The following is a 27440-nucleotide window of genomic DNA, read 5'->3' as shown; positions in this document are numbered from 1 at the left end:
GGTGGGAGGGAGGGAGACGCAAGAGGGAAGAAATATGGGAACATATGTGTATATATAACTGATTCATTTTGTTGTAAAGCAGAAACTAACACACCATTGTAAAGCAATTATACTCCAATAAAGATGTTAAAAAATTTTTTTAAAAAGAGTGACATAATGCCATTTGCAGCTACATGGACCTAGAGATTATCACACTAAGCGAGGTAAGTCAGAAAGAGAAAGCCAAATACCATATGATATCACTTATATGTGGAATCTAAAATAATGACACAGATGAACTTACCTACGAAACAGAAACAGACTCACAGAGAGAAGACTTGTGGTTGCCAAGGGGAGCCGGTGGAGGGGGGTGGTTGGATTGGGAGTTTGGGATTAGCAGATGCAAACTATTACATATAGAATGGATAAACAACAAAGACCTATTGTACAGCACAGGGAACTATATTCGATGTCCTGTAATAAACCATAATGGAAAAGAATACCAAAAAAAGTTACTTTTCTCCATATTCAAAACTTAAAACAAACCAAAGACCTAAATTAGAAGCTAGAGCTACCTTAGATAAAGCAATGGTTTCTGAGATACGACAACAAAAGTACAAGCAAAAAACGGATAGGTAAATTTGACTTCATCAAAATTTAAAACTTTTGTGCTGCAAAGGATACCACCAAAAGAATATAAAGACAATCCACAGATGGGAAAATATTTGCAAATCATTTATCTGGCAAGGGACAAATAATCCTATATAAAAATGGCCAAAGGACTTGAATAGACATTTTCCCAAAGAACATATACAAATGGTCAACCAGCACATTAAAGATGCTCAGTATCATTAGCCATCAGGGAAATGCAAATCAAAATCATGATGATATGCCACTTCTCATCTACTAGGACGGGCTATCATCAAAACAACAGACAACAAGTGTGGGAAAAGATGTAGATAAACTGGAACTCTTACACTTACACACTGCCAATGGAAAAGGAATCAGGCAATTCTTCAAAAGGTTAAACATAGAGTTACCCTATGACCCAGCAATTCAACTCTTAGGTATATAACCAAACTGAAAAAGGTATTCAAAACAAAAACTTGTACATAAGTTCACAGCAGCACTATTCACAAGAGCCAACTGTTCATCAACAGAGAAATGGATAAACAAAATGTGGTCTATCAATACAGCACACTATTCAGCATTTAATAAAAAGGAATGCAGTACATTCTTCAAGCTAAATATGCATGTATGCTAAAACATGGATGGATCTTGAAAACATCATGCTAAGTGAAAGAAGCCAGTCACAAAAGACCTCATGTTATAAGATCTGACTTACATAAATGTCCAGAATAAGCAACTCTACAGAGACAAGGTAACTGCTAAAGGGTACAGGGCTTCTTTTTGTGGTGAGGAAAATGTCCTAAAATTGAATGTGGTGATAGCTGCACAATTCTCTGAATATACTAAAAACCACTGAATTGTATACTTTAAATGGTAATTGTATGGTATGTGAATTATATCTCAATAAAGCTGTTACCAAAAATTACCTTTCTAAGATGATCTGAACATTAGTAGGCAGAAAATAAAAATAATTAAAAGCATTTCTTTAGCTAAAATCGTTAGTCACAAATATTTAAATAGACTACTGTATATGAAAGGCATTGTACTATATGGTATAGAGAAGGTAAAATTCAGCATTAAGAGATGCCAACCAGGGACTTCCCTGGTGGTCCAGTGGGTAAGACTCCACACTCCCAATGCAGGGGGCCTGGGTTCGATCTCTGGTCAGGGAGCTAGTTCCCACATGCATGCTGCAACTAAGAGTCCACATGTCGCAACGAAGATCCCGCATGCCGCGACTAAGACCGGGCGCGCCTAAATAAATAAATATTAAAAAAAAAAAAACAAAAAGAGATGCCAACCAGAGATACACAATCAGCTAGAACGAAGTGTGTATTAAAAAAACCAAAAAACAGAACATATAGAATTCATGTAATCTTTTTTTTTTAATTTATTTTATTTTTGGCTGCGTTGGGTCTTTGTTGCTGCATACAGGCTAGTTGCGGTGAGCGGGGTCTACTCCTCAATGCAGTGCACGGGCTTCTCATTGCGGTGGCTTCTCTTGTTGCGGAGCATGGGCTCTAGGCGCGCAGGCTTCAGTAGTTGTGGCTTGCGGGCTCTAGAGTGCAGGCTCAGTAGTTGTGGCACACAGGCTTAGTTGCTCCATGGCATGTGGGATCTTCCCGGACCGGGGCTTGAACCCATGTCCCCTGCATTGGCAGGCATATTCTAAACCACTGCGCCGCCAGGGAAGCCCCTCATGTAATCCTTTTGATGATGTCTAATTTATCTATTTTTTCCTTTGCTGCTTGTGCTTTTGATGTCATATCTAAGAAACCATTGCCTAACATCACAAAGATCTATCTCTATGTTTTCTTTTGAATTTTATACTTTAGCTCTTATATTTAGGTTCAATTTGAGTTAATTTTTGTATATGGTATGAGGTAGAAGTCCAATTTCATTTTTTTGCATATGGATATCCAAATGTCCCAGCACCATTTGTTGAAATGATTATTCTTTCCCCTTTGAAATGTCTTGGGGGACTTCCCTGGTGGTGCAGTGGTTAAGAATCTACCTGCCAATGCAGGGGACATGGGTTTGATCCCTGGTCCAGGAAGATCCCACATGCCGTGGAGCAACTATGCCCTTGCGCCACAACTACTGAGCCTGCGCTCTAGAGCCTGCACATCACAACTACTGAAGCCCGTGTGCCTAGAGTCCATGCTCTACACCTAGAGAAGCCACCGCAATGAGAAGCCCGCGCACTGCAACGAAGAGTAGCCCCCGCTCACCGCAACTAGAGAAAGCCCACACGCAGCAATGAAGACCCAACACAGCCAAAAATAAATTAATTTTAAAAAAATGTCTTGGCAGTCTTGATAAAAGTGAATTGGCTGTAATTATATACTACTTTTGTAAACAGAAAACATACTGGTTATATTCAAAGTAAAATTTTAAAAATAAGACAACATATGAAAAATGGCAAAATTTAAGAAAGGCAAAAATTCCATGTGTCATGACAATGGGAAACAGGCCTTGATTCTTTCAAGCAGTGATTCCCAACAATTGTGGAGTCATAGCCCCTTTGAAAACCACAGAGCCTTCTGAGAATAAAAACTAAAAAACTCATGAGAAAAAAATATAAATACAAAAATTGTCAGTCTTCAATTGGGGGGTTCATAGTGAAGGATTCATGTGGAAAGCTGCAAACTACACATTAACAGAATGTGTGAACCTCAGTCTTTCAGAGATAGAGGAGAAAGGAAAGAAGTAAAGCTAGTCAGGTGAAAGGGAAACACTATACAAAGGCATAAAAACAACTGGAAAGTAGGATATGTGTTAAAGGAAGAGAAAGTAATCCAACCTTGCCTGATGGGCCTTAGGAAGCTTAGACCAGTGCAACTCAAATTTTATTAAGCGCGTGATCACCGAAAGACTTTGTTAAATGCAGTCTGATTCTCTGTAGGTCTGGAGTGGAGCCAGAGGTTCCTTATTTCTAACAAGCTCCCAGGAGATACCAATAGTGTTGGTCCAAAAATGATATTTTTGTGTAGCAAGAGTTTAGACCATGGTTCCAAAAACTGTGCAGGAGGCTACTGAGATGCTAAAGGTGCCATTAACTGAGAAAGTTTGGGAACCTGTGGTTTAGTCATTTGGTAGGCTGATAGGTGGTAAAACCAAAACTTCCATAGCCAAACTGATGAGGCTGTACGCTTACCAGCTGTATGACTTCAAGCAAGCCAGGTAGTCTGTCTCTGTTTCCTCCATTATAAAATATAGTAATAGTTTTTACCTCATAGGACAGCTATGAAGAGTTAATATATTTAAAGTGTTAAGCATTAGCTGTCCAATAAAACTACAGAAATGTCTATTGCCATCACTATCATCATAATTACAACTATGAGGTGAAGGGGAGTGAGACAGAAAGTTTTTGGTACAGAAAGGAGGAGGTATGGTAGGTGTGACTGAAGGGGGCTGGAAGTGCAGCCGCTTCAACCCCAACTGAAAGGCACTGGGTCCCAGGCTGTTAAATACTTCTAGGGCAAAGAGCCAGAGAAAAGGAACAGGTCAACTCAGAGCTGCTTTTTATATTCTAACTAAAACTACTTAACTAAAACACTTCATTTGCAAGTGATTTTTGTTGTTGTAATGACAAGAATTTTTTTTAAAAAATAAGGTCTGAATGTACATAAAAATTAGTTTCTGTCTAATGTGAAAAATCCTCTGATAGCAAAATACAATTACCCAAGGTGTGCCTATTAAGACCCCTTCCATCTCATTACCAAATCTAAGCATGTCAGCAAATGAGCACAAGACTCTAACACTGCTTCTCATGGGTTTGCAGGAGGGCAAAGCACACAGATCAGAAAGAACACTCTACTAATTAAACTGAAGCAGATGACTACAGAAGAGAAGAGCCTGTCACATGTAACATCTGTGCCAAGAATGATCAGATTAAATATGCAAAATGTGAAGTAAAGGTGTGATAAAGCAGTAAGATGATACTCTAGACTTCATATAGGCTACCAAAGTTCTGACAGTTTTCCTAATTATTCCCAGTAATGGATATAGGAGGCCAAAAGGCAGAAGAGAGAAATACATTTTTCTCCATTATGGGTGTCGAGCACTAGGGCTAAAATCATGCCTGTCTGAACACTGATCAGTTTCTGCAAAGGTTAATAGCAATTAAATGCAGCAAACTAGATTAAATGAGAAACAGGTCATGATACCGCTGTACTTGCAAAGAGCATGATAAAGCATTTCTTTTAAACGCACCTTAATGACCAGAAAATCCAAAAAGAGCTGCTATGAGGAAAAGGATCTATTAAATGGTGAAGAAATCTCTTAAATGAAATAAAAAGAATGCCATGCCATGTAAACTGATTCAATTATCAACAGTACTGTACTGCTGAGATTAAATACTAATGATGTCTACAAGAGTATTTCTCTGAAAAAGAAAACTATGATACACACACTTCTTCCTTTTTCTTGCTAAAGATAACGAAGAGTCCACTTTATAACTTAAAGTGGGATATAAATGCAAAACTGAAAAGATGCACACCAAAGCATAACACTGTCATCAACACTTTGCTTCTTGCAACCTGGTACATCTACAATCAAAAGAATATAGTAAATTACTCTGTGATAATTAAGATTAAACTATCTGTGACCACAGTTAATACTGTATTGTATATTTGAAAGTTGCTAAGAGAGTAGATCTTAAAAGTCCTCATCATAAGAAAAAATATTATAGCTGTATGATGATGGATGTTAACTAGACTTGTTACGATGATCATTTTGCAATATACACAAATACCGAATCGTTACGTTGCACACCTGAAACATGTTATATGTCAATTATAGCTCAATTTTTAAAAAATTTTTAAAATTAAACTATCTTATAACTACAATATTCTAAGGTCATTCTCTCAATAAATCCTAAAGTATAAGTCTGAAGCATATTAATGGTTGATTTTTCAAATTTAAATACAAGCAGATTTTTCAAAAAATCAAGTAAGCAATCATGTGTATACATGAGCATACACATTCTCTCTTTCTACACACACATAACTCTCTACACAGGACAAAAAATAAAAGGGACAGGCTCAGAAAATAGAAATTCAATTTACTTTACTATCCTCAGGGTCTTCTAAACCATCAGGTCGACTTAGGTTTCGGGCAGGCTGGCTGCAGACAACATTATCTTCCAGTCCCCAAGAGGGTACTCTCACAGGTGGCCTTTGGATTTCATCTGGGTAAAAAGCACCATCTGCTCCATCTGAAATAAAAATTTTGGAAGGGTAGGGTAAAAACCTGGTACTAAAATTAGAATCTCCGTGTATAGCTATGATGAACAGAATATAAAGAACCACTTTAGTGTACCCAAAAAATGTCTTTTTTTTTAACCCAAATGATCTTTAAAAATAAGAACTATGTGCAATAAGCAAATAGACTCCTCATTCATGGTGTACTGCTTCTAGATGAAGCCAGTTAGTGTTAAACATTAAAACTGCTTATTATAAAGCAAGATTTCTATTAGAGTTGATCATACCAACAGTTCTCTAATCCCAGGAAGATACAAACAAACAAAAAAAACCTCCGCATTCAGCTAACCCCAACCAAAAACATTTTAATAACCTCTTGTTTCCTGTGTTGCATAAGGATTACCAAACTGCAGAACTGGTTGTGTATCTGGCACTGCAGGAACATGACCATTTTGCTCTGAGCTTGTGTTGAAACACTGTGAGATCTGCTGAGGACTCTGGGAATTCTGACCCTCCAATTTCCTTTCTGCTTGATTTTCTATACTCCTTTTAAGTTCCTAAAATTAACAAAAACAAAGGTGAATAAGCAACCACATATTTTTTTTTTAACAGGAAGAGCATTAAGTATTTAGCCAAAATATAACAATAAAATGATTTCCCTATTATATCTAAAGTACACAGTTGGAAAGGCTGGTTCTCAACTTCTCATAAATGTCCCTTCCACATCTAACAAAATCAGAAAGCAGGATAAAACCCAATATATTTTCAAATTTATTTGTGCCAATAAAGTACCTTTTTTATTGCTAATTGAGAGGAAACTGCGAATCTCTTACAACTTAGCTATTAGTAAAACTCACAAGACAAAAAACAACTCAGACTGCTTCCCTGGTAAACTCTATCGAACATTTTAAAAAATACTCATCTTGTATAAACTCTTTCAAAAACTAGAGGAAAAAACAGTCTCAGCTTACTTTACAAGGCCAGTATGATCCTGATACCCAAACCAGTGACGTCACGGGAAAACGGCAGACCTCAACTGCAGACCCTCACGAATACTGATGTAAAAATCCTTAACTTAATTAAGAAATCAAATTCAATATTGGAAAATAATACATTGGGACTTCCGTGGTGGCGCAGTGGTTAAGAATCTGCCTGCCAATACAGGGGACATGAGTTCGATCCCTGGTCTGGGAAGATCCCACATGACGCGAAGCAACTAAGCCTGTGCGCCACAGCTACTGAGCCTGCGCTCTACAGCCCATGTGTCACAACTAAAGACCATGCCTAGAGCCCGTGCTCCGCAACAAGAGAAGCCACCACAATGAGAAGCCCTCGCACCGCAAGAAAGAGCAGCCCCTGCTCGCTGCAACTAGAGAAAGCCCACACGCAGCAACAAAGACCCAACACAGCCAAAATTAATTTTAAAAAATCATGACCAAGTGGGTTTTATCACAAGAATGCAAATTTAGTTTAACATCCAAAAATCAATGTAATTCATCACATGTTCATAGACTAAAGGAAAAAAGCATACAATCATTTCAATAACTGCAAGAAGAAACATTTTATAAAATTCAACAGGCATCCATGATTTAAAAAAAAAAGACAAAAAAAATAAAATAAAATAAAAGACATCTATAAAAACCTACAGTGAATCTTAATGGGGAAAAATTAAATGGTTCTACCTAAGATCAAATATTAAGGCAAAAATGTCTGTTCTAACCACTTCTATTCAACATTATACTGGAGTTTTGTGGGGTTTTTAAAAATTTTTTTTTGCAGTAGGCGGGCCTCCCACCACTGTGGCCTCTCCCGCTGCGGAGCACAGGCTCCGGACGCGCAGGCGCAGCGGCCATGGCTCACGGGCCCAGCCGCTCCACGGCATGTGGGATCCTCCCGGACCAGGGCACGAACCCGTGTCCCCTGCATCGGCAGGCGGACCCTCAACCACTGCGCCACCAGGGAAGCCCTTAATATTTATTTATTTGGCTGCACCGGATCTTAGTTGCAGCACTCGGGATCTTCGTTGCGGCGTGCAGGATCTTTTAGTTGCTGCATGCAGGATCTTTTAGTTGCTGCATGCAGGATCTTTTAGTTGCTGCATGCAGGATCTTTTAGTTGCTGCATGCGGGATTTAGTTTCCTGACCAGGGATCAAAGCCAGGCCCTGTGCACGGGGGAGCGCAGAGTCTGGAACATCAGGGAAGTCCCTATACTGGAGGTTCTAAACAGTGTTAAGATTAAGGCAAGATTAAGATTAAGGCAGACAGACTGGAAAGGAAGAAGTAAAACCATCTTTACTCACAGATGATATCATCACAGAAGTGGAAAATCCTAAGGAATACACTAGAACTAGGAGATTGAGTTAATTTAGCAAGGCTGCAGTATATAAGGTCAATATATAAAACCAACTGTACTACCATATATCAGCAAATGCAATTTTTAAAAATTCTATTTATAGTAACATTCATAGATAAAAATTAAATACTGAGGAATAAATTTAGCAAAAGATGTGCAAGGCCTATAAACTAAAAGCCACAAACATTACTGAGAGAAATTAAAGAGAGCCTCAGCAAATGGAGAAATATACCACATTCATGGACTGGAAAACTTATTTTTATGCTATTAATTCCCCCCAAATTGATCTACAGATTCAATGCGATCCCAATCGAAATTCCAGCAGGCTTTTTTATAAACTGACAAACTGATTATAAAATGTACATGGAAACACAAAGGTCCTTGAACAGCCCATTTTTAAAAAGCAGAACAAACTTCAAGACTTACAGAATCTGATTTCCAGACTTATTATAAAACTATAGTAATCAACTGAGTACAGTCTTAGCCTAAGGATAAACAGATCGGGGGTAGGCAAACTTTCCATAAAGGGCCTGATGGTAGATATTTTCAGCTTTGTAGGACACATAGTCTCTGTCACAACTACTCAAATCTCTCTCTGCTATTGCAGTCATAGACAACACCTAAAAATGAATGGGCATGGCAATGCGCTTTAATAAAACCTTATTTACAAAAACAGGCCACAAGCCAAATTTGGATGTAGGCCTTAGTATGCTGACCCCTAATATAAATCAATAAAACAGAAAAGAGATCCCAAAAATATACCCATACTCTTGTCAATTAATTTTCAACAAAGATGCAGAAGTAATACAATGGAGGAAAAACATGTTCTTTTAAATATATGATGCAAAAAAACTGGATATCTGCATACAAATAAAAAAATTCTGACTACATATCATTCCTTACACAAAAATTAATTTTAAGTAGATCATAAATCTAAACCTAAGAGCTGAAACTATAAAATATACTGGATTAAAAAATAGGAGAAAATCTCTGTAACCCTGAGTTAGGCAAAAATTTCAGATAGGACACATACAGCATGAACCATTAAGAAAAATATTGCTAAACTGTACTACTTCAGAATTAGAAGCTTTTGCTCTTCAAAAGATAGTATTTTTAAAAATGAAAAGGCAAACCACAAATTGGGAGAAAATATTTCCAAAATATATAACATAGAAATTGTATGTGGAATGTATTTTTTAAAACTCTTAAATCCAAAAAAGATAACCCAATAAAGAATCAGGTGAAAGATCTGAACAGACACTTCACAAAAGAATATATATGAATGGCCTGTAGGCACACGAAAAGATGTTGAGCATCACCAGTCAGTCATCGGGGACTATCTGGAAAAAATGAAAACACTAATCTTAAAAGATACATACACCCTAATGTTCATAGCAGCACTATTTAAAATAGCAAAGGTATTCATGGAAGTAACCCAAGTGCCCATTAACAGACAACTGGATTAAGAAGATGTGTGTGTGTGTGTGTGTGTGTGTGTGTGTGTGTGCGCGCGCGCGTGCGCATGCGCCCACATGCGCACTTGATTCAATAAGTCAAAGACAAATACTATATGTATGGTATCACTAATATGTGGAATCTAAAAAATAATATAGACTCACAATACAGACTCACAAATATAGAAAACAAACGTGGTTACCAAAGGAGAGAGGGGAGGTAGGAGGGACAAATTAGGGGTATGAGATTACAGATAAAAACGACTATATACAAAATAGATAAGCAACAAGGATTTACTGTGTAGCATAGGGAATTATACCCATTATCTTGTAATAACCTATAATGGAATATAATCTGCAAAAATACTGAATCACTATGCTGTACACCTGAAACTAACACAATATTATAAATCAACTATACTTCAATTAAAAAATTTTTTTAAGTTTAACATTAAAAAATAATAATTAAAAAAACACTAGTCGTCGGAGAAATTAAAACTAAAACCACAATGAGGTAACCTTACACACTCACTAGAACGACTAGAATTAAAAACTGACAATACCAAGGGCTAGTGACTGGAATGCTCACATACTGCTGGTGGGAATGCAAAGTGTACAGCCTCTTTGTAAAACAATCTGGGTGTTTCTTAAAAACATACACTTATATACCATATAAGCCAGCAATTCCCTTCCTAGGTATCTACTCAAGAAAAATGAAAACACATGTCCACAAAAAAAAACTTGTAAGAGAATGTTCAGAGCAGCATTACTCATAACAGCAAAACATGAGAAATAATTTGAATGCCCATCAGCTGGTAAAAGGATTAACATCTATCAATTAGTGAATAAATTCTGTATGACCACATTTACGTGAAATGCTAGAAAAAGTAGAACTATAGAGTAACAGAAAGCAGAACAGTGGTTGTCTGGGACTGGGGGTAGCTGGAGGAATGGACTACATATGAGCATGAGGGAACTATGTGCAGAAATAAAACATTCTATAGTTTGAATGTAATGGTAGAGAACTATATGTATTTGCCAAAATTCATCAAATTGCACTTAAAATGAGAGAATTTTATCATATTTAAATTGCACCAGGGACTTCCCTGGCAGTCCAGTGCTTAAGACTTCGCCTTCCAATGCCGGTGGGGTGCAGGTTCAACCCCTGGTCGGGAAGCTAAGATCCCACATGCCCCACAGCCAGAAAAACAAAACATAAAACAGAGCAATATTGTAACAAATTCGAAAAAGACTTTAAAAATGGTCCACATCCAAAAAAAAAAAAAAAAAAACTTGAAAAATTAAAATTAAAGAATTCAACCAAAAATATTAACAAAAGATACAAGGATGAAAATTTTCATCTGTAAAGTAAAATTCAGCTGGTTTTGCTGAGTGTCATCCCTTGGGAGTAGAGATGACACTCTATGTTAACAAATTTTTACCTATAAAATGACCTTAAAATAGAGTAAGTGGCCTTCAAATGGAATAAGTCATTATCATTGAGAGCAAAACTGGTAAACATGAAAAATGCAAGTCAATTTAGGTTTGAAAAGAGAAATGGGAATTAAAAGTTCTTCTAAGTATGTGAAAAGAGTACAGAAGGCATATGAAATATAACATATTGCAGGATTGGGAAGTGAATGATTTACTTAGAACACAGGATGCATGTTAAGAGTAGAAGAAATGCAGCTAAAAACACAGGTTGAAGGGCAAATGTGCCACATGTGTCATACAGTTTACTACAATGGGCCTAACAGTTCTTGAACAATAATAACACACTGAAATGGTCCTTAGCAACGTTAATCTAGCAAAACTATACTGGGCACAGTTGAAAGTAGAAACAAATAATCAGGGGGGGCAGCATGACATGGTTGATTGGAGTCAGACCAGAATTTGCTCATCAGCTCCAGCACAAATAACCCTGAGGAACTTACCTTTCCCAGGTCTCAGAGTACTGAGAAATGAGGGGAGTGTTTAGAACACAGCAGGCCCTCAGTGGATGTTCCCTCATCTCCTGTCAAGACTCAAACACCCCTGACATACCACTATAATAATTCAGGATGTTTAAGTGGAAATGTGAAGAGAGAAAAAGGGAGAGAGTAAATTTTTAAAATATTTCAAAGATGATTCAAGAAAAGTGAAAAAAGGGCATGAAAGCAGCAGAAGAGTTAAGAGATGATAAAATACTTCTACAAAAGTGTAAGCAGGGCTTCCCTGGTGGCGCAGTGGTTGAGAGTCCGCCTGCCGATGCAGGGGACGCAGGTTCGTGTCCCGGTCTGGGACGATCCCACATGCCGCGGAGTGGCCAGGCCCGTAACCCATGGCCGCTGAGCCTGCGCGTCCGGAGCCTGTGCTCCGCAACGGGAGAGGCCACAACAGTGAGAGGCCAGCGTACCGCAAAAAAAAAAAGTGTAAGCAAATCAATTTAAAGAAGCATGGTTAAGTTCTTCTGTAAGCAAACAATAAACTACTTAAATGGAGTCAAGTGTTTCATCAAAACATTTATGCATGCACTGATAGAGCCAAGGAACTTCATAGAGAATTCCAACCTAATAAAGAGTTTCCTCTAGGTTCATACTCCACTCCACTACCATCAAAGATGAAATAAATCCTCTGCAAATAGTATAAGGGTAAGAAAAGGGGGAATAAGCAGCTTTGATTCCTCATGGGGTAAACTGGAGGCAGGGTGAACAGAACACAGGAACATGGACAAAATAGTCATGATTAGGTTGTTTGGCAAATTAGAAGACTGAACTCTTGACTTAGAGAAGATTCTTAAATTTGTATTCACAATGCATGCCTCCCCACTCCAAAAGGATCCATGTTTAGAATTCAGGAAATCCATAAACTTAGATGGAAAAAAAAAAGTTTATATCTTTTCACTAACTTCTAACTGAAATTTAGCATTTTCTTCAATTATGGATGTAGGCAAAAAAACATAGCAACAGTTGCAGTACCTTTAATTTTGTCACCCACAAAACATCACAGATATACTCAAGACACCTTCCATTAATCATTTATAAGTATATACAAATATTACTCTTCTATTCTTAAAAAGGAAGCAGATCATCTGGAAATATGAAATGATGATTCAGAAAAATCGCTAGTCAGATACCTGATGTTAAACAACATTTTGAAATAGTTTTACTTTAAAAAATTTTTTTATTTTAATTTTTTCTCTGGTAATCGTTAATAAAGTACTTCCCACCATCATTTTTATCATTATTTGCCATTGTGCTTTTGCTTTATTATTTTCTTTACTCATCCCTTTTCATAAAGTAAAGGGCTTATATAGAATATCTGAAATAGTATGAAATATCATAATTCTAAATAGTGGTTTTGGAATGACATGAAAAAATAAGATACTTTAAGGTATATTAAGTTTCTAAATAAATTTAAATTGGTAGGGTTTTTAATCCTAAATTACTTCATACTATTAAAAGTTATTTTTAAAATATATATTTTTATAATATTAGGGAGCTAGTTACTTAAAAAAACTATAGTGAGTTTTTATCCACACATATGTTCAATATTTTTTGAGTATCTAATATGCAGCACGCACTGTTCTCCAGGCACTAGAGATTTAGGAATAACCAAAACACACAAAAATTCCTGCCCACGTGAAGTCTGTATCTAGAGCAGGGCAGATGGACAAGAAACAAAATAAGTAAAATACACATTCTGTTAGATGGTGATATATCCATTTTGTCATTTGCTCACTCAACTAATGTTTAATGATCACTTGGTTCATTCCAGGCACTGTCTGGATCTAGGTTTCAGTGCTGAACAAAAAGGACTTAATCCTAACTCTGCAGAGGATTGTGGTAGGAGTGAGGGTACTGAGAAACACTGGGGGAGAAGACAAACATGAAGCAAGTTGCTGAAATAGCAAACAGAAATTCTTATAAATAGAGCCGTTAGAAGTAATATAAAACTACAGTGTCAGTAGCAGGGAAATCAAGAGTAACTCAAGAAGACAGGAAGTAGAAAGCAAACTGGCCTACTTCTATTGTATTCCTGACAGGGCAGGGGATTAATTGACAATAAAACTGCTGATCCCACTACATTTCTTTTACCAAATATTTTTATAAGCAAATGCTATAAATTATGTTTGCCCCATTAACTTGTTTAGTCATTCAACAAATATTTAACTTCAAATATCAGGCACTGTACTAGAGTCTGCAAATACAGTGGGGAATAAAATAAACATGATCCCTCTTCTTCATGGACCTTACGATTAAGTAAAGGGAGTTGTTAAGAGAAATAAGCACAGAAATATTAACTACAAATTATGGTGCTATAAAAGTATAGCTCCCAGGTTTAATAAAGGTACCTAATTTAGACTGAGAGGTCAAAGAAGTCCTCGCTGAAAAAGAGAGATTTAATCTGAGACTTAAAGAATAAGTCAAGAGTAGTAGGAATAAATATTCAGAGGAAAATAATAGGAATTATGGGATATACTTGAAAAAATACCACTGGCGGAAGAGAGAAGGGAATTACGGTTGAACAGATAAAATAAGATGGCACTGGGACTTCCCTGGTGGTCCAGTGATTAAGACTTTGCCTTCCAACGCATGGGGTGTGGGTTCGATCCCTGGTCAGGGAGCTAAAGTCCCACATGCCTCACGGCCAAAAAAAAAACAAAACAGAAGCAAGGGGGCTTCCCTGATGGCGCAGCGGTTGAGAATCTGCCTGCCATGCAGGGGACACAGGTTCGAGCCCTGGTCTGGGAAGATCCCACATACCGTGGAGCAACTAGGCCCGTGAGCCACAACTACTGAGCCTGCGCGTCTGGAGCCTGTGCTCCGCAACAAGAGAGGCCGCGACAGTGAGAAGCCCGCGCACCGCGTTGAAGAGTGGCCCCTGCTCGCCACAACCAGAGAAAGCCCTCACACAGAAACTAAGACTGAACACAGCCCAAAATAAACAAATAACTTGGAATATAGTAGGTGCTCAATAATTATTTTTTAAAAAAAAAACAACACAGAAGCAATACTGTAACAAATTCAATAAAAAAAAGACTTAAAGAAAATTAAAGTAAGATGCCACAAAGTAACATCTGTTGATTGCTGGGTGAGAAGCACAACTGAGTTCGTTATATTATTCTCTTCTTACATATGTTTAAATTCTTCTGGGACTACCCTGGCGGTCCAGTGGTTAAGACTCCGTGCTTCCACTGCAGGGGGCACAGGTCTGATCCCTGGTTGGGGAACTAAGATCCCACATGCCACATGGCATGGCCAAAAAAATTCTTCTTTATAAAAAAAAAGTTTACAAAAAATTGTAGGCAAGAATATTCCTAGCAAAGTACATGAACAAGGACCCTGAAACAAGAAAGCAATTCATGAGTTGTAAGGCCCGAGTGACTACAACAGTTCTCAAAGTGTGGTCTCCAGACCAGTAGCGTCAGGAACTTGTCAAATGTGCAAATCTCAAGCCCCACCCCAGACCTACAAATCAGAAACTCTGGGAATGGAAGCCAGAAATCTGTGTTTTAACAAATACATTGTAAAGCAACCATACTCCAATAAAAATTAATTTAAAAAAAAATGTGGTACCCTAACAAACTATATTAAATGAAATTACATGAACATAATGTGAAAAAGGTATTCAAGATAATCTAGTCCGTGGCATTCTATATATATGGTTGACCTTTCCCCACAAAGGCACAAGCTCTGCTAACTTCTGTTTAGCTTATAATAAGTTATGACTGTGAGAGGCCCACGTACCGCAAAAAAAAAAAAAAAGTAACAGGCTCACTTCCCTTCTTTTCAAGAAAATATCTGCCAAATACCCCAGGCTGAATAACCAAATTTTGTCTATTAGCCATTCTTTAAAATAGAAATGATGTGCCATGTAAAAAGAGGCTAGTTCAGCTTAGAACTCAATCACACAGTGCTTTACCTTTAAAGGTACTTTAATGCCACTTTACTTCATTAGGCAAAAGTGCTTTGGGAGTACTTCCTATTTCATCACACAGAATATTTAAAACACCCCCCAGGGTCAAGCTTCAATAAAATTAGTATTTTACTGTTTCATCATCTTAAGTGAAACTGTTTTTTTTTTAAACTGTGAACGCGTGGTTAGGATGAATACAGTAACTACTAGTGCAGTTTGGTGCCACTGTCTTGATTCAATATTAATACACCAGCAGTTCTCCCACCACTGCTTTCATACCAACAGTGCAAATGTAACAGAATAGGGAAAAAAGCAAATACTGTAATATTACGAAAACCGTTTTATCTTTGTAGACCTCTGAAAGGGGATGGGGATCCCCAAAGGATCATAGACCATACTGTGAGAAATGTTGCACTACAGCATATTTTATATTATAAATGTATGCTCTGAATGTTAGGTTATGCTACAAATCATTAAACAACTTCTAAAATGTTTCCTATTACAAAAGAAAACCAGATAAATACATTAGTTATAATTTTAAATTTGTTTACTGTTTTCTTAAATTTGAACACTGTAAAATTGTTTGTTAAATACAAACTATGTAACAAAAATCAAACTAAGTTTCAACACTTGAGCATTTTTCTCCTAACAAAATAATTTTAAATATTATTTAACTAAAAACATTTTCCACCTAAAAGTCTTAACACCTGTTTGTCTTTTCTTTAGTCATTTAACTTTTAAAAAAAATCACCCTTACATAACTGTAAAATGTGTGTCCCTTCATAAAGCTGTATTATCATTCAGTGTCATATGAAACTTTTTTTTAAGTACACTGTTCAATACCTTCTCCCTGGAGAGGTTTTCCAAATATGAAGTTAGACCATTTATCTTTTTGTCCTTCTCTGCCAACTGAAGCTGAAGAGAGAAAGAAATTATCATTATTTTTCATCATCTACTCTCTCCTTACCCTTCAAGAGTTAGTTTATACCATTCTATCAAAATAATTCCTATTACCATATCCATGTATTTTCCTTGTTCTTATTCTTTGACATCTCTGAATTACCTGTCATTATTGACTAACTTCCCTTACTCATAAAGCTTCTCCCCCGGTTTATGTGAAACTGCACCAACACTGTCATCCTCTCATGCTCTTTTTTTAAAGTCTGCTTCTTCACCATTACAAATATAGGTATTCTCCAAAGTTTCTTCTTTGGCTTCTTCTCTCTACATTCTCTGTAAACTCCCTTTCTTCTATGCCTTCAACAATCATGCTCATATGAATAAACCACAAATATTAACTCATGTGCCACACTCTCTCTTTCCCAAGATCCGAATCTGCCTTTTTAATTGATGGGTAAACATGTTTTCACTGTTGTCCTTCTGCACTGTAAGGGTAAAATGTCCCAAACCTACTTTTATACTTTTGTTAACTGATATTATTAATCTCAGAGCCCACTGTGATTGAAGCTAGGAAACTATATTAAACACTCCTTCTCCTCTTCCTCTACTCTTCAACATTTTCAGTCTCCAAGTCTTTCATTTATTCAACAACTACCCATTATTTACCTATTACAGCATAAGCATTATGGATACAAATAAAACTATTCTTCAATGGTTTTTCCCTAAGGCTTTCCTTGATAGATTCAATGGTAGGTGATTGGGGAAGGTATCCAAGGAGATGGCCTTTATCAATTCATTCTAAGAATATTTGTACCTAATTTTCTTACCTTCAAAAACCCTTCCCACCTGTAAATCCTCTCAGTGCTACCAAATTATTTTCATAAAGACCCACTCTGGTTGGGTCCCTTTTCTCCTTGAAAATTCTTAACAGCAAATAGCACCCACATTCCAGTTTAAGTCCCCCCAAACGTGGCTTCAACCTATCTTTCACATCTATCTACTCCATCACAGATACTGAAGTCCTATTACTCAAGACTGTCACAGCTCCCAGATTATGCTCTCTACTTCTGACCTCCAAACCTGTAATGCTTTTCCATCTGTTTAGAAAGATGTTTCTTTCTTTTCCCAGCTCTGTTTATCCTCCCCTCCTGTTTGGTCTTTCACGGGTCTAGTTTCTCCGTAATACCTAACTCCTAAATATTCCATTGGAAACAGCCCTAAAGTACTTAGACTTACAGCTTATGTAGAACTTCATCACATTTTGCCTTGTCTCGTGGTATTTGTGTCTAAGCAGCACAAAATAAGGGGAAAGGCACTAAACAAAAAGCCAAGCACCGTCACCAGTTGTACAACCTTAAATATGTTGTTTAATCTCAATGTTAATTTTTATCATTAATGAAATAAAAGTATTATTTAGCTTCCCATGGGTTTGAAAGATGATTACCTAGGTTGTGAATGTGAAAGAGTTTTGAATATCATGATTACACTTCTAGCACTCCTTACTAGATTATAAACTCCTTAAGCATAGCATTGTGCCTTACTTACATGATCACCCACATTATAGCTAACAGTGCTTTATATTTAATAGGCTTCAATAAATATTTACTAAATTATTTTTCCTAATCAATCTGCAAAAATAAAGTTTCATATAAATTCAGTATTCATACTTTTTAATAATAACAGAAGTTCCCAGGCAATAAAAACAATATTCACAGTGATCCCAGGAACAACAAAAACCTCATGAAATAAGTTTCAAAATTTCATTCTGACAGCAGATGAAGATAAAAAAGGATCAAGCAGTTAAATTACCTTAGCCTGTACCAACCCAAACAAAGTAATTCTTGGTGTCTTTAAGAATGTTATATTTTAAAATTAGATTATAGGTACAATTAGCTATGACAGAGCAAATTTAAATCATTTAGAATTTCCAGGCCTTTAGTCACACACACAAAAAAATGCCAATTATACACACATGCACATACCTTATTAAGATTACATTTTATTACTTAGAGGGAAAATGTCTTTCCACTTATTAATTAGCTAGACAGCCTACTAATTTTTTTCTCCAACATTTTTACAAATATCATTTAGCATTCAGGCTTGTTTGTTGCCTAATGTTAAACTGGCAAAAATAATCTTCATTAATTAAGACTGTATTGCTTACTCTGCAGTATCTCATTTAGGATCACAAGTAACACATTTTGGTGATAAATTTTAAAACCTTTACATAAATTTTTAAAATTACTGATCCTATCTTATTACACTCCCCAAAAAAACCACCAAGGCCCTAGAATAATTTTACAAACACATTCATAATTAAGTGAACAAGGAATATGAAATGATGACTTTCATCTTAAAAACTAAGCATGATTTAAAGATATAATTTCAATAGCCATCTGAATCTGCAAAATGAAAGCCACAATGGCAATACATATGGGTATCTATTTTCTCAGTTCATAGTTAATGAACTGTATTCAACATAACTAAATACATAGTACATTTTTATCTATACACGAAAATACTATCCCAATTACCCATGTTGAAACTTTACATTAGATTGACCAAATTATAGATAGCACATTTTCAAAAGTATCAGGTACTATGCCTCAAGTTATACGAATAGTAAACTTACTTTGTAATTCTCCTCTACTTCAGCTAGTTCTAGTTTCACATTTTCAGCAATTTTCACTTGTTCCTTCCATTTCAGCTCCATTTTTGCAAGTTCATCAGCATATTTATTGCATTTTGTTTTCTCATCCTAAATGAAATTAGTATAATTACCAAAAGATTTTAAATCCATACACAGCTAATATCTATACAAACATACTTGTGCTGAATGCTTATTATAACACTGTTGTAAAGGTATAAAAATTGAAATAACCAAAATGTTTGTCAGTGGAAGATTGGACAAATCATTTTATATCCATACAGTGGAACAGAATATATTTATTGAAAAAGAACAAAGTGATCTAAAAATTAACAAGGAAAAATGGCAAAATACATTAATTGAAAATATCAAGTTGCAAAAACAGAATATATAGTATAATCCCATTTCTGCTTTACAAGTTGTTTAACACAATTTTATATGATGTCTATGTAGTATATGTAGAAAAAAATAAACCAAATTTATTTTTTTGGCCACATCACACAGCTAGTGGGATCTTAGTTCCCTGACCAAGGAATGAACCCGGGCCCTCGGCAGTGAAAGCTCGAAGTCCTAACCACTGGACTACCAAGGAATTCCATAAACTAAAATATTAATAGCCCTTTTATCTGGGGATCAGGATCAAAATGGTACTTTTTACCACCTTTATTCTTCATTTCTGTAACACCATAAGATTTCACAATAAGCACACATTACTTTTGCAAAGGACATAATGAAAATCACATATTTATAATGCTATTGTTTCCATATATTAATAATTAAAACTCTGGGATTTCCTGATAAAGACAATCTTTAGAAGGATTTCTTATACATTGCTCTTCTCTACAACCCAGAATGTTAAAAGAATGGAGTTTTAAAACATGACGAGAGACTTCCCAAGCGGTCCAGTGGTTAGGGCTCCACGCTTCCACTGCAGAGGGCACAGGTTTGATCCCTCGTCAGGGAACGAAGATCCCACAAGCCATGCAACAAGGCCAATAAAAAAAATTTTTTTAATTAAAAAAAAAAAGAAAAGAAAAAATATATGCGTTATGCTTTGAGCAATTCAATGGAGAAAAGTCTTTTCAACAAATAATGCTGGATCAATTAAATATCCTTACTATACATACCACACCTCACACCATACACAAAAATAAACTTAAAATGGTTAACAGGCCTAAAAGAACCTAAGACTACAAAACTTCTAGAAAACAAGAGAAAATCATTACAAGTTGGAGTAGTAAATGTTTTCTTAGAACATACAAAGAACACATAAACAATAAATTGATAATCTGTACTTCAGCAAAACTAAAACTTTTTCTAAAAACACCATTAAGGAAATAAAAAGGCAAGCCACAGACTGGGAGAAAATATTTACCCCACATATCTGACAAAGGACTTGTATCTGGAATAAAGAACACTTACAACTCAATAATAAGATGAACCCAATTTTTTAAATGGCAGAAGATGAACTCACAATAAAAAGGAATAAACTATACGAAGTGAGTCAGAAAGAGAAAAACAAATACCGTACACTAACACATATATATGGAATCTAAAAAAAAAAATGGTCATGAAGAACCCAGGGGCAAGATGGGAATAAAGACACAGACCTACTAGAGAATGGACTTGAGGACACGAGGAGGGGGAAGGGTAAGCTGGGACAAAGTGAGAGAGTGGCATGGACATATATACACTACCAAATGTAAAACAGATAGCTAGTGGGAAGCAGCCACATAGCACAGGGAGATCAGCTCATAGCACAGGGAGATCAGCTCGGTGCTTTGTGACCACCTAGAGGTGTGGGATAGGGAGGGTAGGAGGGAGGGAGATGCAAGAGGGAAGAGATATGGGAACATATGTATAACTGATTCACTTTGTTATAAAGCAGAAACTAACACATTGTAAAGCAATTATACTCCAATAAAGGTGTTAAAATTTTTTAAAATAAAATTTATTAAAAAACAAACAAACAAAAAAAGGAATAAACTACCAATAACAAGCAACAACATAAACAAATCTCAAAATAACTGTGCTGAAAGGGGACAGGAAAAGAAGAACATACCATATGATTCCATTTATAGAAACGGGACAAAAGATAGGCTAATCTATAGTGGCAGAAAGCAAGCCAATGGTTTCCCAGGAGTGGTGAGAGAGGGAGGGATGAGCTGTAAATGAGTACAAAAAAGCTAATGGAGTAATGGAAATGTTCATTAGCTCGACACTGTGATAGTTCCACAAGTATATATATATATATATATATATATATATAGCAAAACTGAACAAACTGCAGACCTTAAATATATGCAGTTTATTGAATTTCAATTGTACTACAACACAGTTGTAAAAAAAAAAAATACCTTGAGGAAGTTTCTAGCTTGAAAGAATACTCTATCTTCCTTTCAATAATACTATATAATGCGATTTTTAAAAATATTCATCCATAATTGTTTCATACTTACTAAAAAATAGGTTAGTCCCTTATAAGCAACTACTTTGACCTCAGGGTAAAACTGTTCTAATCAACCCTCTACAGAAGGATCTTCTGAAGCAACAAAAATGTTCAGTTCAAAGTCTGATTAAAGGATTACATTAAACTAATATTATCAAGACAGTAACATAAAATATTTTAATTACTAAAATAATATATGAATTTCCTTATATGGCTCTAAAAATTATCCCTCTCCTCTCCACATGAACAGAGAAACAAACACACAAAAAAATATTGAACGAATGAAAAACATACACAAAACATCTTTTCCTCTCTTCCCCAAATCAGGTACAAATAAAAAGTATTTTCCCTTTGTCCTTTAAATACTCCAGGAGTGACTACTACTAGGAAGTTGCAAAACTTAAATGTTTGAATAATAGTTTAATCAAAATAATACCATAAAGGCAACCACTCATTTGGGTACCATTCCTTTTTTTCCACTTTACAAATCTAGTCACTTTAGGATGTGGTGAAAGTCGTTGCTATTATTACAGTAAGTGTAAAAAAGAATACTTCCCTTTTATGCAGTTCAAACATTTTTCATGTATCCTTATCAGAAGAAGAAGACAGACAATATCCAACAGCAACCTCAATTAATCACTTGCCCATTATCAAGAGAAGGACATCAGGGTAACAGAAAACAATAGTTTTAGGATCGAGTTTTTTTTTTTTTTTTTTTGGCCCATGCTGTGCAGCTTGTGGGATCTTAGTTCCCCAACCAGGGATCGAACCCAGGCCCACGGCAGTGAAAGTGCCGAATCCTAACCAGTGGACCACCAAGGAATTCCCAAGGATCATGATTTTACACACATGCCTACATGAACAGGTACACAGAACAACCTCCACTTATCATCTCAAAAGTGAAACTAAATATCAGCATATGGGTATAAAAAAGAAACCCTGGGATACCCATCAATCAAAACAATAAAGATAAGCTAAGCCATTACATTTGATAAATCTTTATCTTACGAGAGAGCTAGCGTACCTGCAAGAGTTGTTTACATTTATTATACTTTTCTGCAGCAATTTCTTTGGTCATTTCAGAGACTTGTCCCTTAGTTAGATTGTCAAAATCTATCTCAGCTATAACAAGGAAGAAAATTAAAAGATTAAAAATTATTTTGATCCTTGTATTATCTTCTTGGTCAGAATAACTTGAGCGTCAGTATACTGTGAAATATAATAAATGGAATACTAAAGGAGAGAAACATCTATTTTAAAACATCTATTAATACTCTAAATAGAGGACAATATAAACATTAGATGAGAATTTTTAATTTTAATTTTTTCATTCAATAATTTTAAAAATCATTATTTTTTTAACTAGCTAAAAATAGTTCTAAAATGGCACAGAAATTGTTCTCTATATACTTAATAGATAGGATATATAGGAAAGCCATACTCTTTGAGAATACATATTAAATCATTTTTCTAGTCCTTCGCTACTATTCAGTAAGTCTTTATTAAGTCAATATAACACCTTTCTTGGTACTACACAGGATATATAGAAATGGAAGGCAGGATCCTGTTCTACAGCAGTTGAATCTAAATATTTAATAGTATAGGAAACTTATAATACATTTAAAAAGTCTAAAACACCAAGTGCCCCAAACACTACACAATTAAATATACTTTACATGCTCTAGTATTTATTTTTGTTATTGTCAAATCTTTAACATAAGGTGAAAAAAGACATTAGGACAACTGAAAACCTAGAGTTAATTTAAATTTTCATGTTGTTCATGTATTCACTATGTCTCTCTAATCTGTTCTGTAAGTTAATAAACTAATAAAATATTTAACTTATCCACCAACAGGTACACTAATGAGGAAAGTACCCTAATGATCCAAAGCAGCCAAAACAAAACAAAAACAAAAAAAGGCAAGAAAGAGAGAAACATGAATAGAATTAAAGGGATTTTTAAGTTTTCCCCCACAGAATTGTACAATTAAAGTGCCATAAATGGTTCAGAATTCCACAGTGTTAGAATATTAATTAAAAATTCAATTCTTGGCTCTCTTCCTATAGATCAAATACTATAAGCATTTGCACTTACAAACACCAGCTCATTTGATTAACCATGCTCACGAAGATAAATACTAGTTCACACTCACATTTTGTATATTCACCACATGCATGACTTACTTTTAGACCTTTACTTTCCCTTTGCCTCAATCCCTCACTTAGCAGGATTTTTTTTAAAGCTCCCTAAAATTCTGACACATGGAACAGGCAGTATAAATGAGTATAAATACTTTTCAAGGCAGGACACTTTATACAAAAAGTCTAAAAGATTTTTACCTGTAGAAGGTGGTGGCTTTACATCAAGCGTAGAGGCAGTAGTAGCTGGGTCTGTGTTTATTGAGGCATCATTCACTTTCTGCTGACTCCCAATTTTCTTTGTGAAGACACTATTGTTATTAGCCTATTCAAAATGTTAACAATCAATGGTTAAATGAGTTACATTTCCCTCCTTCAGCAACCATGCATCATATAAATAAATCCTGAAAAGTCCACAAAGCTGCTGCTGTCTTAAAGGCCAACAAACACTAAAGTTACACATATCACTTTACTAACTGACCTAAATGTTACAAAACAGAACATTTTATTTCTCCAACAAATAAAAATTCCAGATTTAAAAAAAATTATCACTACAATATTAGGCCAGTAATGTGAAATGAAGCAGAGAGAAATTATATTCAAAGGGTATAACATTATAAATTTGATTTGTAAACAAAAATATTGATAAAGGAATTATTTTACTCTGATGAATTCAATTATACTTACTGATTGGTCTGAAAGTTTGTTTATTTGTTTTTGGAGCCTCTGGCATTCCTTGAATTTTTCTTTATAATGATCTGCTGCCATCTGAAGACGAAGTTTCAGATCTTCAACTTCTCTTCTCAGTTCGTGTTCCAGTGTATCAGTCTTTTCCTAAGAGAGAAATAAACTCTTCCTCTAAGAGAAACATAAAAATCTCATATCTCATAATGTAGTAGTAAATCCAACTTTCTTTTTGCTTTTTTCTTTCTGGCTCTTAGTTTTTATTTGTTTTGGAGTTTTGGCTACAGAGTCACATTAGGTCTCCTAACAAATCCAGCTTTATATTCCTAGGACTAAGGTTCATTAAAAAACAAACAAACAAAAACAAAACACTTGAAAAGAATATTCTATCTCCTGAGAAGCAAGCATATCCTGTTAAATAACTATAGTACCATTTTATGCAGCTAGTAAATAAATTCTAAACAAAGCAATATATACCTCATATCAGAAAGTTTAATTAACAATAATAGAGCATTTTTACTAACAATTAGGAATTTGCTTACAGAAGTTTTTCTTAAAGCCTGCATTAATTTCAACCCAAGAAGTTACAATGACTAAAACAAAATGAATGGCAATTTAAAATTCTGTGACCAGGAATCTGACCTCAATTATTTTAACATAACTCAATTCTCTTTCATAAGCTTATCGTGAGTTTTTGACCAAAATGGAAATTCAAAATTAACCCACTTTACCTGGTCTTTTCTCACAGCACTTAGTTTAAGCTCTGCCACTGCATCAGCTAACTGCTTTTTCACTCTCTCATTTTCCAAGCGTGCAGTGTGCAGATCTGCCATCGTCTTATCCCGCACGTTTACAGCATCACTAAGTTCTTTAGCCAGAAAGACAGCTTCCTGCCGAGTTGCCTGAACCTGTTCCTCTGCTTTACGAAGTTGCTCCTTGAAAAAAACTGTATCTTCCTGAAGAAAGGCAGATAAATATATTTGTAATTAAACCATTCATGTAAAAAACAGAAGCAGAAACAATATTTATTCCTATTTCAACAGATCTAAAATTTTAAATTAAATATTGCTTTTCTATTCATGACTTAGATGAAGTATGTATGTCTATAAAAAATTTAAGATGTGACTTTGTTTTAGAGACCCCCATATAACAACCCTACGCATCACTACTATCACTTTATACGTGACAAACCTGAAGTACAGAAAGTCAGGCAACATAACCAATGCTTAGCTAAATAGTGACCTGAATGGAAGCTTCTGTCCCCCAGAATCTCTCCAGCTACAACTGCTGACCCTCATTTTTTATAAGCAATAATTACAAAAACTTCTTTGTAACTTCAAAAATGTTGGTTAAAAAAATGTTTCCTATGATCTAACCTATAACATACCCAATATAATATTAATATACCACTAAATTAGCACCTCTTACCAAACCTAAAAGTATCTTTAAAAAGTTAAAATTGCCATGATAGGGCTTCCCTGGTGGCGCAGTGGTTAAGAATCTGCCTGCCATTGCAGGGGACACGGGTTCGAGCCCTGGTCTGGGAAGATCCCACATGCTGCGGAGCAACTAAGCCCGTGTGCCACAACTACTGAAGCCCGTGCGCCTGGAGCCCGTGCTCCACAACAAGAGAAGCCACGGCAAGGAGAAGCCTGCGCACTGCAACAAAGAGTAGCACTCGCTCGCCCCAACTAGAGAAAGCCCACGCACAGCAACAAAGACCCAACAAAGCCAAATAAATAAATTTATAAAAAATAAAATAAAAATTGCCATGATAAAATTATTTCCTTTAATATTAAACAGACATTATGAGCTCAATAAATCTAGTTTATTTAACATTCGTATTTTTATCTCTGTATTAGAAATAATGTAAACTCAAAAAGTGCAACCCATTCGCGGTTTTTAAACTGTTAGCTACTTAGAAGGAAATGTAAATGATTATTTATGTAATGCTGGGGTGAAGAAAATCTTTCTAAGTATAACACTAATAGAGCTAATATATAAATGTTATCAGCTTCTATATATCAGAAGGGAAAAAAGCAAAAAAGAGAACTAGAAGAAAATTACTTGTAATATATTCAAAAAATGTATAATACTCTGATATAAATAGATTTTCTAATCAATAAGAAATGGAAAAATTTTAAACCAAAAAAGAAAAAAAAGGGTTTCCCTGGTGGCGCAGTGGTTGAGAGTCCGCCTGCCGATGCAGGGGACACAGGTTCATGCCCCGGTCCGGGAGGATCCCACATGCCGCGGAGCAGCTGGGCCTGTGAGCCATGGCCACTGAGCCTGCGTATCCGGAGCCTGTGCTCCGCAACGGGAGAGGCCACAACAGTGAGAGGCCCGCGTACCGCAAAAGAAAAGAAAAAAAAAAACCCAAAAAAGGAAAAATATGGAGAAAGGCATGAACGTGAAATTTCTTTAAAATAAACGGCTATTATACATAGAAAAAATATTCAACTAAAATATTCAAATAAAGAAAGTAAAACAAATACCATTCATCCTCTTTCAAGCTAACAAAGACTGAAAAAAAGTAATGCTCTAATATTTGGATGGTTTAGGAAAACTGGCACATTTACAAACATGTGGGCTCATATAATCTATAAGTGGTAACCATTCTTATCAGATTTTTGAAACAATCATCGACACCTTTAAAATGCACATAGCTTTTGATCTATCAATTTAATTTTCATGAGTTTCTGATTAAAGGGTATGGACATAGGTTTAGTTTTGCAGGGATCCAGTAAAATATTAAGATTATGAAAAATTATTAAAAATCAAATGTCTAAATGGGAATTTATTGTAAACAAACTATGATATATCCTCCACACAATGAAAGCCTATGCAACCATTACTAGCAGCAGTATATGTCATACCCTGTTGATACATTAATTTTTTTGAAAGGCAATTTGAAAATAACTGAAAATGTAAACATTCAACCTGGCAATTGCACTTTGAGGAAGTTATTCTACAGATTTATACACGTGCCTAGATATCTGTACAAGAATGTTTACTGCCATCATGCTTATAATACCTAAGGGTTATACACTAAAACTAAAAACAATTGCATACTGCATAGCTGTTAAATAAAAGGAGAGATA

The 27440-nt window shown here is 35.6% G+C and overlaps 1 protein-coding gene across 1 annotated transcript in view; it reads right to left on the bottom strand.

Moving 5' to 3' along the window:
- The window catches only part of TAX1BP1 (Tax1 binding protein 1), an 87311-nt gene that overhangs the window by 6595 nt on the left and 53276 nt on the right, over nucleotides 1-27440 (bottom strand). The window contains exons 9-16 of the mRNA XM_029233245.1: nucleotides 25071-25295; nucleotides 24343-24489; nucleotides 23857-23980; nucleotides 22540-22637; nucleotides 19052-19177; nucleotides 16363-16434; nucleotides 6187-6370; nucleotides 5679-5827 (exon numbers count right to left, since the gene is read on the bottom strand). Coding sequence (XP_029089078.1) covers nucleotides 5679-5827; nucleotides 6187-6370; nucleotides 16363-16434; nucleotides 19052-19177; nucleotides 22540-22637; nucleotides 23857-23980; nucleotides 24343-24489; nucleotides 25071-25295 — 1125 coding nt within the window. The remainder of the gene's footprint in view (nucleotides 1-5678; nucleotides 5828-6186; nucleotides 6371-16362; nucleotides 16435-19051; nucleotides 19178-22539; nucleotides 22638-23856; nucleotides 23981-24342; nucleotides 24490-25070; nucleotides 25296-27440) is intronic.

The sequence above is a fragment of the Monodon monoceros genome, unplaced genomic scaffold (genome assembly GCF_005190385.1).
Source record: "Monodon monoceros isolate NGI ecotype Baffin Bay Population unplaced genomic scaffold, NGI_Narwhal_1 Super_Scaffold_2, whole genome shotgun sequence".
Taxonomy (NCBI): domain Eukaryota; kingdom Metazoa; phylum Chordata; class Mammalia; order Artiodactyla; family Monodontidae; genus Monodon; species Monodon monoceros.
Note: the sequence above shows the minus strand (reverse complement) of the source record. Positions and strands in the feature narration are given on the sequence as shown.